Genomic DNA, 13,960 nt, shown 5'->3' on the forward strand with positions numbered 1-13,960 from the left:
ATCTTGGAAAGTTTTAATAAGCATTCTAATAGGCCTACTCTAAATATAATCATTAGAATATTAATAGGCTTTTGAATGGGTCTAATCCAAATATCTGATTTGTAGAGTGTAAAAGTTATTTTCAAATTAATAAAACCGGCAAACCCCATTTGGGTAGACTTAGTTTACGTACTACTTAAGAGTAAGTTTATATAGATAGAGTCTGACGTGGAAGAAGCTAGCTACTCACCTAAGCTGATGTTTGACTATCACAGGGTATCAAAGAAAACCGCATCGAAACGTGAAGATGTATAGCGTATACTTAATGTTTCTCAGGCGGAGAAAGTGAGCATTCTCGGTTGCCCTGTTAGTTTTGGACTTAGGTCCAGTAGGTCCGTGATGGTCGGCTGGACGCTTTTACGTTTCAATGTGTTTGGAACATATGAAGGATGAACTGTATAGCTCGGGATAGATGCTTTTTCCCTTCCTTCACGTTCCATCAGATGATGTAAACATACTATTTTTCTTAGTGTGCGGCTTTTTTAACGGCACTCTCTAGGAAGGGCTTTAAATAGTCTTGATTGTCAGATATATTTCTGCGATTGTACCATATATAAAACGTGTACGATAATATTTAAATTCTCCTTTATCTATTCTCCATATATATCTTTAAATTCGGAGCAATCAAGAAGGGCACCAGAGTCATATCTTCTAGCGAGTAAAATTTCTGTAGTCGGAATACGACTAGTGCCTTTATTAAGCGCACAACAACCATTGGGGTTATTTGCCGTCGTAGATTATACTTTTAGTGTGTACATATGGGCCTAACCGTTTCGTTATTAATACAGTAGCATCGTAAATACGTTGTCGGACATTCACTTTGTCGCCCACCTGATACCCTGCAATCTTCTTGGAATTATTTTATCTATTTTGCCATTTTACTAAAGCTGAAATTGTTTCTTGCAAGCTAGAATATACAACGTGATATATACGTTGTATCTTTTCTAACCATGGTAGCTCATGGCGATTATGTCCTTCCTTGCTATATGGTATTTTAAACTCACTATGGTTGCCACGACAATGGTGAGCGGGTGTTCTTCCTGTAACCTGATCAGCACATTCGTTCATTTGTGCTAGTGACGATTTAAAATGGGGCTGCCAATCGTCTCGTCATCCGTTTATGCAGTACGCAGGAGGAACTTCAAGTCTTCTATGGTGTGTTCCATTCGCGTCTTGCATTTGCGGTGTATATGGTACACCTCTCTTATGGCACATGCCGGATACGAGTACTACTGATTCCATCACGTCATCAGATAACGCGCTACCGCTATCAGAGCACGCAAAACCTGGTCGTCCGTGGTGAGAAAAGACTTGGTAGCATAATTCTGCCACGGTCTGCGTGCTCTTATCATTTAAATGATAGAGCAAGTGAAACTGTGACGCCACATCAAAGAAGTGGCATATATAACGGTCGCCTGTATGTTCGGACGTGGGCAGGTCAATCAAATCAAAGATGACCCTGCGCCATGGAACACTATCGGTCACACTCTTAAGTGATGCGAACCCATAGCGCTTTATCTGGTTGTGATCACAGTGTGTAAATGACTGATATACTTTGTTCACTTTTGTTGCTCACTTAAGATGTGCCATTCTATTACACTTGATCGTTAAGTGCTTTTACTATATTCTGGTGCTTGAGCTTATGATTTTCCGTAGGCCAAGTGATGATGTTATCATTATTCTGCACTTCCAAAACAAAGGTAGTGTTTTCATACCCCGTACTAATTGTGTTTGAACATATTTGCGCTCATATACATATGATACATTCGAATTATTTAAAAGTCTTATGTGTGTATATACTTCGGGATTAGAAGGGTGTCTGAAAAACTTAGGGAATCGACTTTATAGTATTGAATGAAGGTTTAGCTAGAGATTTACAATTCTTAAGAGCTTGATGTGTAGTATATTGTATACGTTTACTTCATTGGAGAGTGAAATATCCGACTACGTGACCTTTTTAAGGAAGGTCTTAGAGGGTGGCCATGTAGTTGTACCTACAGGATTTGTACGACATATTATAGTATGACTCTAGGGAGTCTTTTGGGCTACTTGAATACCCTGATAGAGGAAGGTGTCTACTTCCCTATCGAAATAGATCGGCTCACATATGGTATCATGATTATTAGCTATTGAACCACGGATCTTATTTCAGGAATGATCAAAACAAGTTATGGCAGCTTTGTGTATTTGAACATAGTTAAGTAATTGGGCAATTAATTGCCATGGTGGGTTAGCCCACGCGTTATGTATAAAGACATGTATTTGAAACATATATATCTATGGATGATTTCATGTCATATATTCTTTAGCTGCGTGTTTTGATACACGGCAAACATATCAATATTTTGCGGCTCAATATCTTTTGAGCAAGCTCAGATCATATACTAAGAACTCTCGTTCTAACTTATTAAAGTCTGCTACGAACTTGGATAACACATTCGGTAAATGGTTATGTATCCCATGTATATGTTTTATATCAAAGTGAAACTTGGATATCGTATTATGCATCTACTCATTAATCGAGAGTCTGGTTTTGTCTTATTCACATATTGACGTGATTTCTGATCATTCATCACCGTAAATGCTGTTCCGTAGAGGTAATTTCTAAAGTGGTTCGTATCTGATATTATAGCTAATAGTTTTTGGTTTACAGTTGCATAATTCAACTGTAAAGCGTTCATAGCTCGATTAAAGAACTGTATATATAGATTTGTTGTATATTATATAGAACTCCTCCCAAAGCTAAGTCTGATGCGTTTGTTACTATTTCAAATGGTGCGACATCGACTGGCCCTTGAACTGTCGGAGTTTGTTGGACGGCATGTTTTCAGGTTTCAAATGCCTCGTCACAATCCCTTGCCCATAGCTCTCCTAGTTCACCTTAGTGACATCTAAAATGTCCAAGAAGTTTTAGATGATCTGCTAGACGTGGAAGCCCTTCTGAATAAAAAATTACGAATCCACACAGGCTATTTACAAATCTAACTGTGGTTGGCGAGGCGAGTCAGATGAACGTTTTTCTCGTGAGTCCGGCGGCCCGTTAATGTAATTACGGGTCATTCCTGATGTTGATTCCTATCACATACATGGCTAGTATCTGATATCAGTGTGGCTTGACGTCCCTGGTTATATCAGGTCGGACCAAGTCAGAATCGAGCTTTGAAATGCAGCTCAAGATAGAGGTGTTCGGAGTTGGCGGTGCCAGGATCGAACATAATACCGGACTGTGCATATCCTTGCTCAACAAGGGAGTCATTGGCCAAGATACTTCTGGCGAAGTGTGACAAGGCTTGATCTCGTCATTGTGCTTGTGGAGAGCTCGATAAGTGCTTCCTTCCGGGTTAAATGACTGCATTAATGTATGCACCCATTGCTAAGAAGCAATGTCGGTAAGTCGCTGACATCCTAGTAAATGCGTTTAGAGTGCGAGTTGAAGTCCAGGTCATGGTTGTTGATAAACTCTGGCCTGGTAGAGTTTTCGTCCAGTTCGACTTAAGTTGGCTGATCGAACCCTTGTACTTTTAATTGCCGCTGTTGTCTTGACCTCGTTGCACTTGAAGCAACTGGACTTGGCGTAGTAGCCGACCTCTTACAGATGTACGAAGTTTGCTTTACTCGCTCGCTTTCTACCCTTGCTTCCCCTTCGGTTAAATCCAAAGTCAAGGGGTGAAGTTTCGCGACGTTCGTCGGGTTACTTGGGCGATACGATGTAAATGTCGTTCTTACTAGCATATATTCTGTCAGTAAGCTTCGTCTTATCAGATGTCGTCGTAGTACGGGATGGTGTGTCTGGAGGTGTACGTTAAACTTTCATAGGATCAATAGTGCCCTCGAGCACCGGTTTCTGTACTGGTAGCCCGTGTAAACGAGCTCTCTCTGGATTGTTTTCAACTTGTCTCGCTCGCTCAGAGTCTTCAAGGGCGAAGCAAAAATTGCGACACCACGTTTCTGAATACCTGTTAACTCATACTTCGAGACAGCGTATTCCGAGATTTCTCTTGCTTGTTTGTGGCTAGTCCATTGATCAACGCTGCGGTAGTGTCGTTAGAGAAATCTTCGCGTAAGTGTATTGCCTTTTCACCAGATTCATACATTCGATCTACGTGTTCGGCTGTTTGATCTTCTTTAGCGAGTTTCAACTAAAGAGCTGCTAACTAATTCTTAAATAGTTCTTTATGGGCTCGGTCGTTGATTCAGCTGAGTCTTGAGGGCTCGTCACTTCATCATCCACCTTCTGTGTCTGGTTCGTCTCGGTTTTCCTCACCGATCACCTAGACTGGGACCTTCTTTGATGAACAGTATGGCTTGCTTTAAAAACCCTGGTCTCACTTCGATATTTCGTAAATGTGGTTCCGAAGCAGTTGCAATAGCTGGCCCTTGGGCCCTTTCTTCGGGAGACTTCTCTCTTGGTGGAGTAGCCTTATTTTTCTCTGAAGTGTTCTCCTGGCTGGTCGAGCCTGCAACAATGGCTTTGGCAACTGCTTTGTTAACTTCTTTGACTGCAGCGGCTGCGGCCCTTCTTTTCCGTTTTATGCTTCGTGGAGGTAGTAAAATCTTTGGTGCTCTTCATCATCTTAAGTATATAAGTCTAGTTATAAAACAAATGGAGTAAGAAAACATCTCTGGAGTGAAATACCATAACGTTTAAGCAGCTCACGCTCAATATTTATGCTGCCTTCAAAATGTGGAAATATCGGTCTAATAAGGCGATACTAATGTCTCGAAGCTGTAGTGTATTGAGTTTGTGTTGTACTTTTTAATACAAAAAAAAATGTACGAGAGTAGCCATAAGTAAAGTTAGGTATGCCTCGTGAAATCAGCAATAGTCTGGGGATTTAAAAGGCTGAGACATTGCCTATATAGAATCCTCACAGAACTGATTTTGCCGAAGAGATTTTATTCATGGTTTTGTCGTCGTCTTGCAAAACTATTACTATGCTTCATCGGGCGAAGTTGAGAACTAACAATATCCTATCGTTAGAGGGAAAAAAAAGACAAAAGAAAAAATACTCTCGATGTCCCTAGTTATTGTATTACTATACTAACCAATAGCTTGCCACTTATCAAGGATTACCGACTCGCCATTATCAGATTGGCGATCTGGTATGTAACGCTAATAGTCCCTGGAAACCTCTTTTAGGTTGATTCATCTTGCTATTGAAGTATTCAGATATATGTTGCTTTTTTGTGTGGATAATTTAATAGCCCTTTTAATAGAGCTACTCCAAATGTGATCTTTGGAATTTTAATAGGCCTTATAATGGGTCTACTCCAAATTATTGATTTGTAAAGTGGAAAAGGTACTAAAATGGTTAAAACCCATTTGGGTAACCTTAGTTTATGTACTGCTTAAGGGTACGTTTATTAACATAGAGGTGGCGCGACTATTCATCACTAGTGAAAGAGTTGTATCGAGAAGCGGATTCGATTGCATAGACAATTTGTGCAGAACCCCAGTAAGCTACTTACGAACAACAACAAACAAGAGACAGTTGGCGGTGCCAATGTGTTTTTGTAGTCAAGACAGTCAGTATATTAGGCGTCAAAGTCGCCGTACAAGGGCTCAAAAAAGACACAGAGAAACAAAAACGCATGAATGACTGGCCACTACAAAGCACTAACAGGAACTTGCACCGAGCGGATTAAAACTCTAACATCGTTTCATTCATTGGTTGTCAAAGTGAGTTTTTGCCCAAGACAGAAGAAAATGTACTTAAAATGCGTTCGCGCGAGGTAGCACGATAAGTGTGTTTAAAAAAGAGCCGTGTGAGGCATTGACGACCGACATGGTAGTGGACATTACCTTTCGGGGCTTGACATCGTATGGTAAATAGCCATGTGAGGCATTGATGACCGACATGGGAGTGGACATTACCTTTCGGGGCTTGACATCGTATGGTAAATGCGCCTAAAAAGTATGAAAGAGTTGATATGACAAGCGGATTCGATTGCATAGACGATTTGTGCATAACCCCATCAAGCTACTTACAAATAACAACAAATGTGCATTTGTAGTCCAGACAGTCAATATATTAGGCATCAGAGTCGCCATACAAGGGCTAAAAAAAGACACAGAGAAACAAAAACGCATGAATGACTGGCCACTACAAAGCACTATCGGGAAATTACACCGAGCGGATTAAAACTCTAACATCGTTTCATTCATTGGTTGTCGAAGTGAGTTTCTGCCAAGATAGAAGAATATGTACTTAAAATGCGTTTGCGCGAGGTAGCCCGATAAGTGTGTTAAAAAAGGAGCCGTGTGAGGCATTGACGACCGACGTGGGAGTGGACACTACCTTTCGGGGCTTGACATCGTATGGTAAATGCGCCTAAAAAATATGGAAGAGTCTAGCAGACCGAAAATAGACATTAGTATGGCGCAATATTTAAAATAATAAATGCGCGCAGCATACGACCGCAAATACCAACAGAAGTGCATACAATTCTAGGAAGGGGACATTGTAATTGCTCGCTACAAGATTAAATGAATAAAATGCCAAGCTAAAATGAATAAAAGAGAAAGCAAGGAGTGCGATGGGTATTTTATCTGTAACCTTGATGAGACTAGAGTCCCAGAATATCCTAAATTGGTCAGTGATTAACAAATCGGACTCATAAAAAGGCTAAAGCACAGGAAGTATTCATCCCCAACCGCCAAATACTAACAACTGAAGAGACACAATTCCCATTCGTATTAAACCATCTAAGCCATTCAACCGAGATGATGGGTATCAAGAGTACATACTACAACGGACAGATAGATAACGCACCTGGACACGCGGGACAGACATAGGAGATGTTTATATTTTTACACTTTACCGACAACACATACGACACAAACGAAGCCAAACCAGGCCGCAAAAGCCAACAGCAACAAGCACGAATGAACGATCAGCGAACAATAAAAGCGCACAGGGCGGAGGACAACCCAGTTTCACTATCACAAAACAAATTCCACGTCTGATTTACCTTGTAGCATGCTCTGACCACAAACCAGAGTGATAAGGACCAAAGTCTCGACATAACAATCACTGTTGAGAAGTATTCTCTCGAACACGTTTTTCATCATAACCCCCTTTTCCTTGTCTTAAAATACTAAACACAAGAAACCAAAGTACCATAAGATATCACTTCCCACCACTACACATGCTCAGAAGTGCAAAAAAATTTAAGGCCACAAAATATCAAATACTGAGTTTTGGGTCCGGATCCAACATTTCTGATAAGAGTCATCATAATATAGCGGTATAACCTGTAGACGATACCTGCACCCCGCGTGTGGGAGAAACACTCGAGTAGAATTTGTCTATTGAATAAAAATAAAACATTAAAAAGACAATGCAAATCCCGCTAAAAGATACGCACTTGAGTTGCACATTGTTTTCTTTGATCAATCTTTTCAGCAACTTGTAGCATCTAGGGATCAGATTATCAAAGAGCCAATCCGAATCCCAAAACCCAGAATACTGAAATATTGAGGTTTGTAATTAGGAATGAACATTTCTGATTTCAGAGTCATCAGAAAAATCGGCGGTAGAACCGGTAGGCTATACCGGGACTCCGCGTGAGAGAGAAACATTAAAGTAAATCCTGAGTCTAGTGAAAACACAAAAAAAAGAATCAGTTCGGTTCTCTCAGACTAGGGACTTTTCCTAGCTGAGAAGAGGTCTATTGTATCTTTTGTCTCGTACCTTTCAGCTACTCTCCATACTCTACAAACTCTCAAATTAAACACGTACACAAACTACCACTGATATCGTGGGTCCAAAGAATGAAGTTTTGTTTGTAAAGCTATATGCTAATTTAATGTTGATATCGTCAAGATGCATGGCAAATAAAGCGCCGCGTGTGGCTTTTCTGGAATCTATCATTTAAATAACTTCCCCAGTGGTGTCTTTGGAATATATGTATCTTCTCGTACTGCTCGTTTTAATACTGGTCGATGTAACGACTGCTAGTATAGCAGCGTGAGCTAAACCTGATCCAGCGGATATGTAATCCGGAGGGATTGTATTGCTGTCCATATGGCAAAATAACGTACTTTCATCCGGTAGGAACGTAAAATTAGAATTCTCTCATATTTTTGCATACAGCCCAAGGCAATTTGAGAGCAAATATAAACCTTTTTCTGTCGATTTGTTTCTAACAAAATATGGACTTAGCTTTCCCAATAATACTCTCCAGTACAAAATCGCCGTATTGTTCAAATATGCCACACACTGATTCGCTTTTTTGTACGGTACCAGCAACAGTTGTATTTCTAATTCTCTGGATGCACTTAAGTAACCCGCTAGAAGTAGCGGTAGCTTTTTAATGTATTTCTGCGAAGGTGACTGAGTCTACAACGCTCTTTCTAGTCATGTTCTATATTTTTTATCCATTTAAATTTGGATAAAGTTATGTCTAGCTATCATTAGCTTGGATAGTGACAAGGTAAAAATAGTGTAGGTGGCAACCCGTACAAGACATAAACGATTATCGTATGTGAGTTGAATACGCTGTGTACTATTGAAGCTAATGCTATCTCGGTATTCATCCAGCGATATAATGAAATCAGCGTCACTCTGATCGATCATCTACAAGCCACTGTTTGTGTAATTTTGGTAAGAAATGAAGAAGACTGTCAAGACTTCTGATTGTATCCTTTGCAATATCTGCATTTGTTCCTATTTTTTTTTCTCGCTCTTCTCCTCAGCATTTATGGCACACTTACGTGCGCTCCGTGACAACTTCGGTTTATGATATTCGCTTCCGGCCTGAATTCAGTGAAGTGTCAAGTTCAAACGTTCCTATGTATAGAATGAGTAGCTTATCTCGCGATAACGGCTAACGGCTTAAGTAACATTTAGGTGCTGCACCCATTGCTATAGTTACACAGCTTGTATCACTGACATTTTGTTAAAGGCTTCCTCGGCTAGTAAGTTGGGTAAAAATTGTTTGTGCAGATACGATGGCCTCTCTTTTTCAAACAGTAATTAGCAGCTTCTTTAAATGTCTGTCAGCGGGCTCGATATCACGGAAACATGCCTCTATCCACTTCGATTGCATCAGGTTGCTTTTATCCATCTTACTCATCGGTCGTGGTTTTGTATATGTCTTTTTTGTTTCTGGTTTTGGGTATGCGGCACATAGAGATCGGAGTGCCATCAACTATATCTCCTGTTCTGTTTTTGTATGTAGCAATTGCGCAAGCCTCCATCATCTTCCTTCTACTCATTCACAGTTCAATTCAAACGTCTAGCTCACATTATATACATACTTCAATAGTTTAGGGTATATGATATGAGGTTAACAACATAAATTACCTAAAAGAACCTGGTTATTATTATAGAATATTATGGCGACGTAAGAGCGCGCCAGAAATAGTAAGTTCACTCCCAAAGCGTAGACTCCAAAAAAACTGCCTCAACGTGGTCCAGCTTTATTATTTTTTTTTGTAGTTTGTATATATAAAAGAATCTTTCTCACCAGATTTAGATCCAACTGGTGTAGTGGTAACATAGATGATTTCCATTCACCTGCCATGGGTTCGATTCCCGTGTTGGAGAATTTTTTAACAAAATTTCATTGTCATGCTTTCACACACTATTATGTATAGATAAATTTATATAAATAGAAAAGTTTGAGGTAAATACAAGGTATTCTGGTCAGAATAGTAAAAGGCGGCATATAAATAGATCGATTATATTCAGCCACACACCTTGAGCGGCAGTTATATCAAAGAAAAAAAAAAACACGAAAAGCAATCCATTGCGAATAATTACAGTATTATAAACTTATAGGTAAAAACGCTGTCCTGCTAGTTACTTAGTTTGTGCCTACAATAAAGGCAGCTTCAAGACGGTGATGAACATTAAAGAAGAAACACCATGAGATGGGTAGCAACGCATATCGCTGATAGAATTTGATTGAAATATATTCCTCGAGATTATTGATAGCAGAGGATAAAATCTCCACCTGCGATGCGAGTCAGGCAGAAAACTGCCGACCTGACATGAATAGGACACCAGTAGACGACGTAGCTGTAATATACCAGCGGGTTGATATCGGCAGTACAAGGCTATCCACATTCACAGTTTGCAGTTGACGTGCATAGGAAGAGGTTTTTAGGGTTTGGGGTTTAAGTGATATGAACACAGGCACGTAGCCGGTAACCACTCACGCAAGAGACACATACGACCTCGCAAAATCTATCTACGATCTCTGTCCCTATCTCTACCGCGACTTCTACTTCCCCGACTACGCTCACTTCGGCCGTCGTCCCTCCTATCTCGCCGCTCGTCGTCTCTGTATCGAGTCCGACTACCTGCGCCCCTATCGCGTGATCTACTACGAGAACGAGACCGCCTCCTACTGCTCCCACTTCTGCTTTCATTGCGGCTACGGGTCCTGCTTGAGCTTCTCTCGCGACGGTCACTTCTCCGCCCATCCCTGTCTCTATCGTCCCGGATGTCCTGGTATCTGACGTCTCCATCTCCTGCGCGCGATCCTCCACCGCGGCTTCTGCTGCTCTCCCGGTCTCGATATCTATCCGATTCTCTACTTCGGGCTCGTTTACGATCAGAAGGAACATCTAGATCACGGTATGATTTGGTGGTGTCTCTACGACGATCAGCTGAGCGGCTGCGACTGTTGCGTCGGCGACTGCCACTGCGATGACGGCTATTACTGCGACGTGCACTGCTTCGGTCTTCTTCTTTGCCGTCCTCAGGACCTCTACCATTACCTTGCATCTCCACATCTCCACCTGAATTTGATTTAGTACAGTGTAAGAGTTTCAACATCACACGATTCGTAGGAAGTGTATCCAGTATGCGGAAGCAAAACGCAAACACTTGGAAATAGAAAATTCATATTATTCAGCGATGTTTTAGTCAAGTTCATTTTCATAAAACAGGTTCATAGAGAAGTATTATGTGCTGGGAAGCGACAATCGCTACCATATTTTATGAAACAAAAATCGGCATGGTTTCAAGCTCACACACCTCGTTCTACAGCCAAAGGGGTTTCATCCAGATGCTTCTGCAGCTCACGCGCGACAGGTACGGGGATACGAGGCATGATGGTGTTGTAGTACTTCTGTTCAGTTAGCAAACGACGTATGAAGCTACCAATGGTGGTCTCAGGGGAGTTCTGCGACCATCCGGGCTGTGCAATGGGAGTTGAAATTCGCGTTTAGTTGCTAGCGTAGAGATGCTACTTCAGATTTTTTCACCAGGGAAATACACTATCACATTGGGTTGTTCCAGTAACTACCTAACCGGGACTAACAGAACAACCCTCGTGCAGTTCTCGGCCAGTATATAGATGGGTGGCAGCATACAAAACTACACAAGCAGGCTGATTTTATTGGTCAACCAAGGGAAACACGGGCAAAATACCTTAATAGGTTCCGTATCATTGATGTAGTGGCCCATCCAGGACCACAACTCTTTTGGGGGGCAACAGTAGCGCAACCACAGAAAGCCAATTCCTCTCACATACCTGCGCACGATTTCAGTTTCAACTCAAATACTTAGTATGAATATATTGAGACCGATAAGTCATATTCGCACGAAAAGACAGGTACGATAAAGACCGGCCATCGAAGGTCATAGTCACCTAGGGAACTCGAGATATAATGCGACCACTAGACAGACCAACGTCATAAATCATCCTCAAGGGTTCACAAGGAACGATGAACAGCACGCAAAGCAGCATACGGTACGACTTGTAGCAAGATAAGTTGAGGAACCGGTAGCTAAACAGGACCAGCAATACATAACAGTGGCGCACATCACTGAGTAGAGGAAACAGGTACGCATAGCCGTGTGCCAGTAGAGTATATACATACACAGAATCTTCGTTGTCAAGCAACGCGACGACTTGTTGTTCAGTCATTTTCAGCGTAAACAGCTTGTATAGCAAACAGAAAGCTGATGTGGCCTTATTTCCAATCCCAGGCATGAACGGTTCTAAGATACAATCATCCGAGAGAAGGTCAAAGGAGACCGCACGCGCGCAAACCATAGGTTTGATTGCCCGGAGGTTACGCATTGCAGGAAGAGGAAAGGTCAGTAATTGACCACGATGGGTAGAAAAGACGAAAAGTGGGAATTATACCAAGTGTATAACTTCCATTCTTCCGAGGGAAACGTACCAAACATAGTTCAAATGTATTTATCTTAAGCGACTACGAAAGGAAAGCCATTAGATTAACTGTAGCGGAGCACAAGTGTATCATACTCGAGAGAAATTAACAGCGTTGCGGGATCGCGCAAGACGCCTACGGATTCACAGACAGGCAACAACACATAAAAAAAAGCATGAATGCTTCTCTTACCCAACTCAACCGCGTTCCCAAATGAGAGGCCACAGTCAGAGTCAGTCAGAGGCATGCGGGTCTGTGTACAGGGGTATGCACGCACCTAGATCCGTCACTTGTTCATAGATTTCTGGTACTATTTCCTCGAATGTAGTCAGTTTCCTGTGATTTTCAATACGTAATGAACAACAAACAACAGCAGAGACAATCCAGCGGAGAGGCCCGAGATTAAACATTGAATAGTTCACAAGAAGATTGGCAATGGCATCACATACCGTAAACCCAGAGGCGAGGGAATCAGAGAAGGGTCGAAGCGAAGCAATGGAGCACAAAAGACAGTGTAAAAACATCAAAATCCGTAATACAAAGCAAGTTCCATCACAGCCAAAATTTCACGGCAGAAATCAGTCCATCGCGTCATAAAATCGGGAACAGACCCGATACAACAGATACGTACAGGGCGCATGGAGGTACACGGTAATACAACGCACCACGAATGTGAGATCACGGGAACAAAATACGAACATCGATCAACGAGAAAGGACAGAATAAGGAAGGGAAAAGGAAAAGAAGGGCGTGACAGTTAGTTAAGTTGGCCAATAAGCATTAAAACTATGTCATAGCTATAAATTTGAACAGTAGACGATATTGGCAAGTGCCAGAAAACCGATCTCAAATGTAGAAATGCATTCTGATATGAACATGGTCTAGCAAAACTGTGATTGCTCGGAGACAGCTACAGAAAATTCGATTGCAGGACAAATATTACATACACGCACACTTAATAACACACAGAAAGCCATATAGTTTCTATACTGCACAGTACACGTTCAAAAACAAAAGTAAACGATCTCTATAACAGCACAAAGTTCAGACATAACTGCCGATGAGTATAAATCCTCTAAAACATATATGCCTTCTTCCGCGCGCATATTTCTTCATAGTTGAAGTAATAGTAATAATATAATTGTATAGCAACAATTATTATTTTGAATATCGGAGTAGAAAAGTTATGTAACAACAGATGCACAACAAATTGAAGACAAACACGCACGTACTGTGTGAAGGGCATCCATAATCACACGTGTTCACAACTTCACTATTCGGCGTACCTAATAACCACGCCACTACAAAAAATATACATATGCGCAACTGAAGGTAGAAATTATCGAAAAGGTTAAAGTACAATTTCAAAATCTATGTCTACAATATTGAATATAGACATATATATGCACACACACAAACACAGACACACACATACACACACACATATATATATATATATATATGTATAAAGATATATCTATATTTATATCTATATCTATATATATACATATATACACATTCATACATACTTACATATATATATACATAAATATACATACGTTCATACATACACACCCATATACATACATATATATATATATATGTCTATGTATATCTATGTAATATATATATGTGTGTGGGTGCATATATGGGCATATATATATATATATATATACACACACAACACGCCTATATATATATATATATATATATATATATATATATATATATATATATATATATACTATATATATATATATATATATATATATATATATATATATATAT

At 40.5% G+C, this 13,960-nt stretch overlaps 1 protein-coding gene and 1 non-coding gene across 3 annotated transcripts in view; one reads left to right on the top strand and one right to left on the bottom strand.

Moving 5' to 3' along the window:
* Positions 1 to 9,519: 9,519 nt before the first annotated feature.
* Positions 9,520 to 9,590, top strand: SARC_30035. The gene has a single exon. It is a non-coding gene; the product is annotated as a tRNA-Gly (tRNA).
* Positions 9,591 to 9,918: 328 nt separating this feature from the next.
* The window catches only part of SARC_01782, a 4,563-nt gene continuing 521 nt past the window's right edge, over positions 9,919 to 13,960 (bottom strand). The window contains exons 2-6 of one of the 2 annotated variants that reach the window (XM_014304486.1): positions 12,450 to 12,508; positions 11,876 to 11,996; positions 11,424 to 11,526; positions 11,028 to 11,190; positions 9,919 to 10,789 (exon numbers count right to left, since the gene is read on the bottom strand). In XM_014304486.1, the coding sequence (XP_014159961.1) occupies positions 10,233 to 10,789; positions 11,028 to 11,190; positions 11,424 to 11,526; positions 11,876 to 11,996; positions 12,450 to 12,508 (1,003 nt within the window). In that variant the 3' untranslated portion in view covers positions 9,919 to 10,232. Of the gene's footprint in view, positions 10,790 to 11,027; positions 11,191 to 11,423; positions 11,527 to 11,875; positions 11,997 to 12,364; positions 12,509 to 13,960 lie in introns of both variants that reach the window. The other variant, XM_014304485.1, reaches the window with a different exon arrangement.

The sequence above is a fragment of the Sphaeroforma arctica genome, assembly GCF_001186125.1.
Source record: "Sphaeroforma arctica JP610 unplaced genomic scaffold supercont1.74, whole genome shotgun sequence".
NCBI lineage: Eukaryota > Ichthyosporea > Ichthyophonida > Sphaeroforma > Sphaeroforma arctica.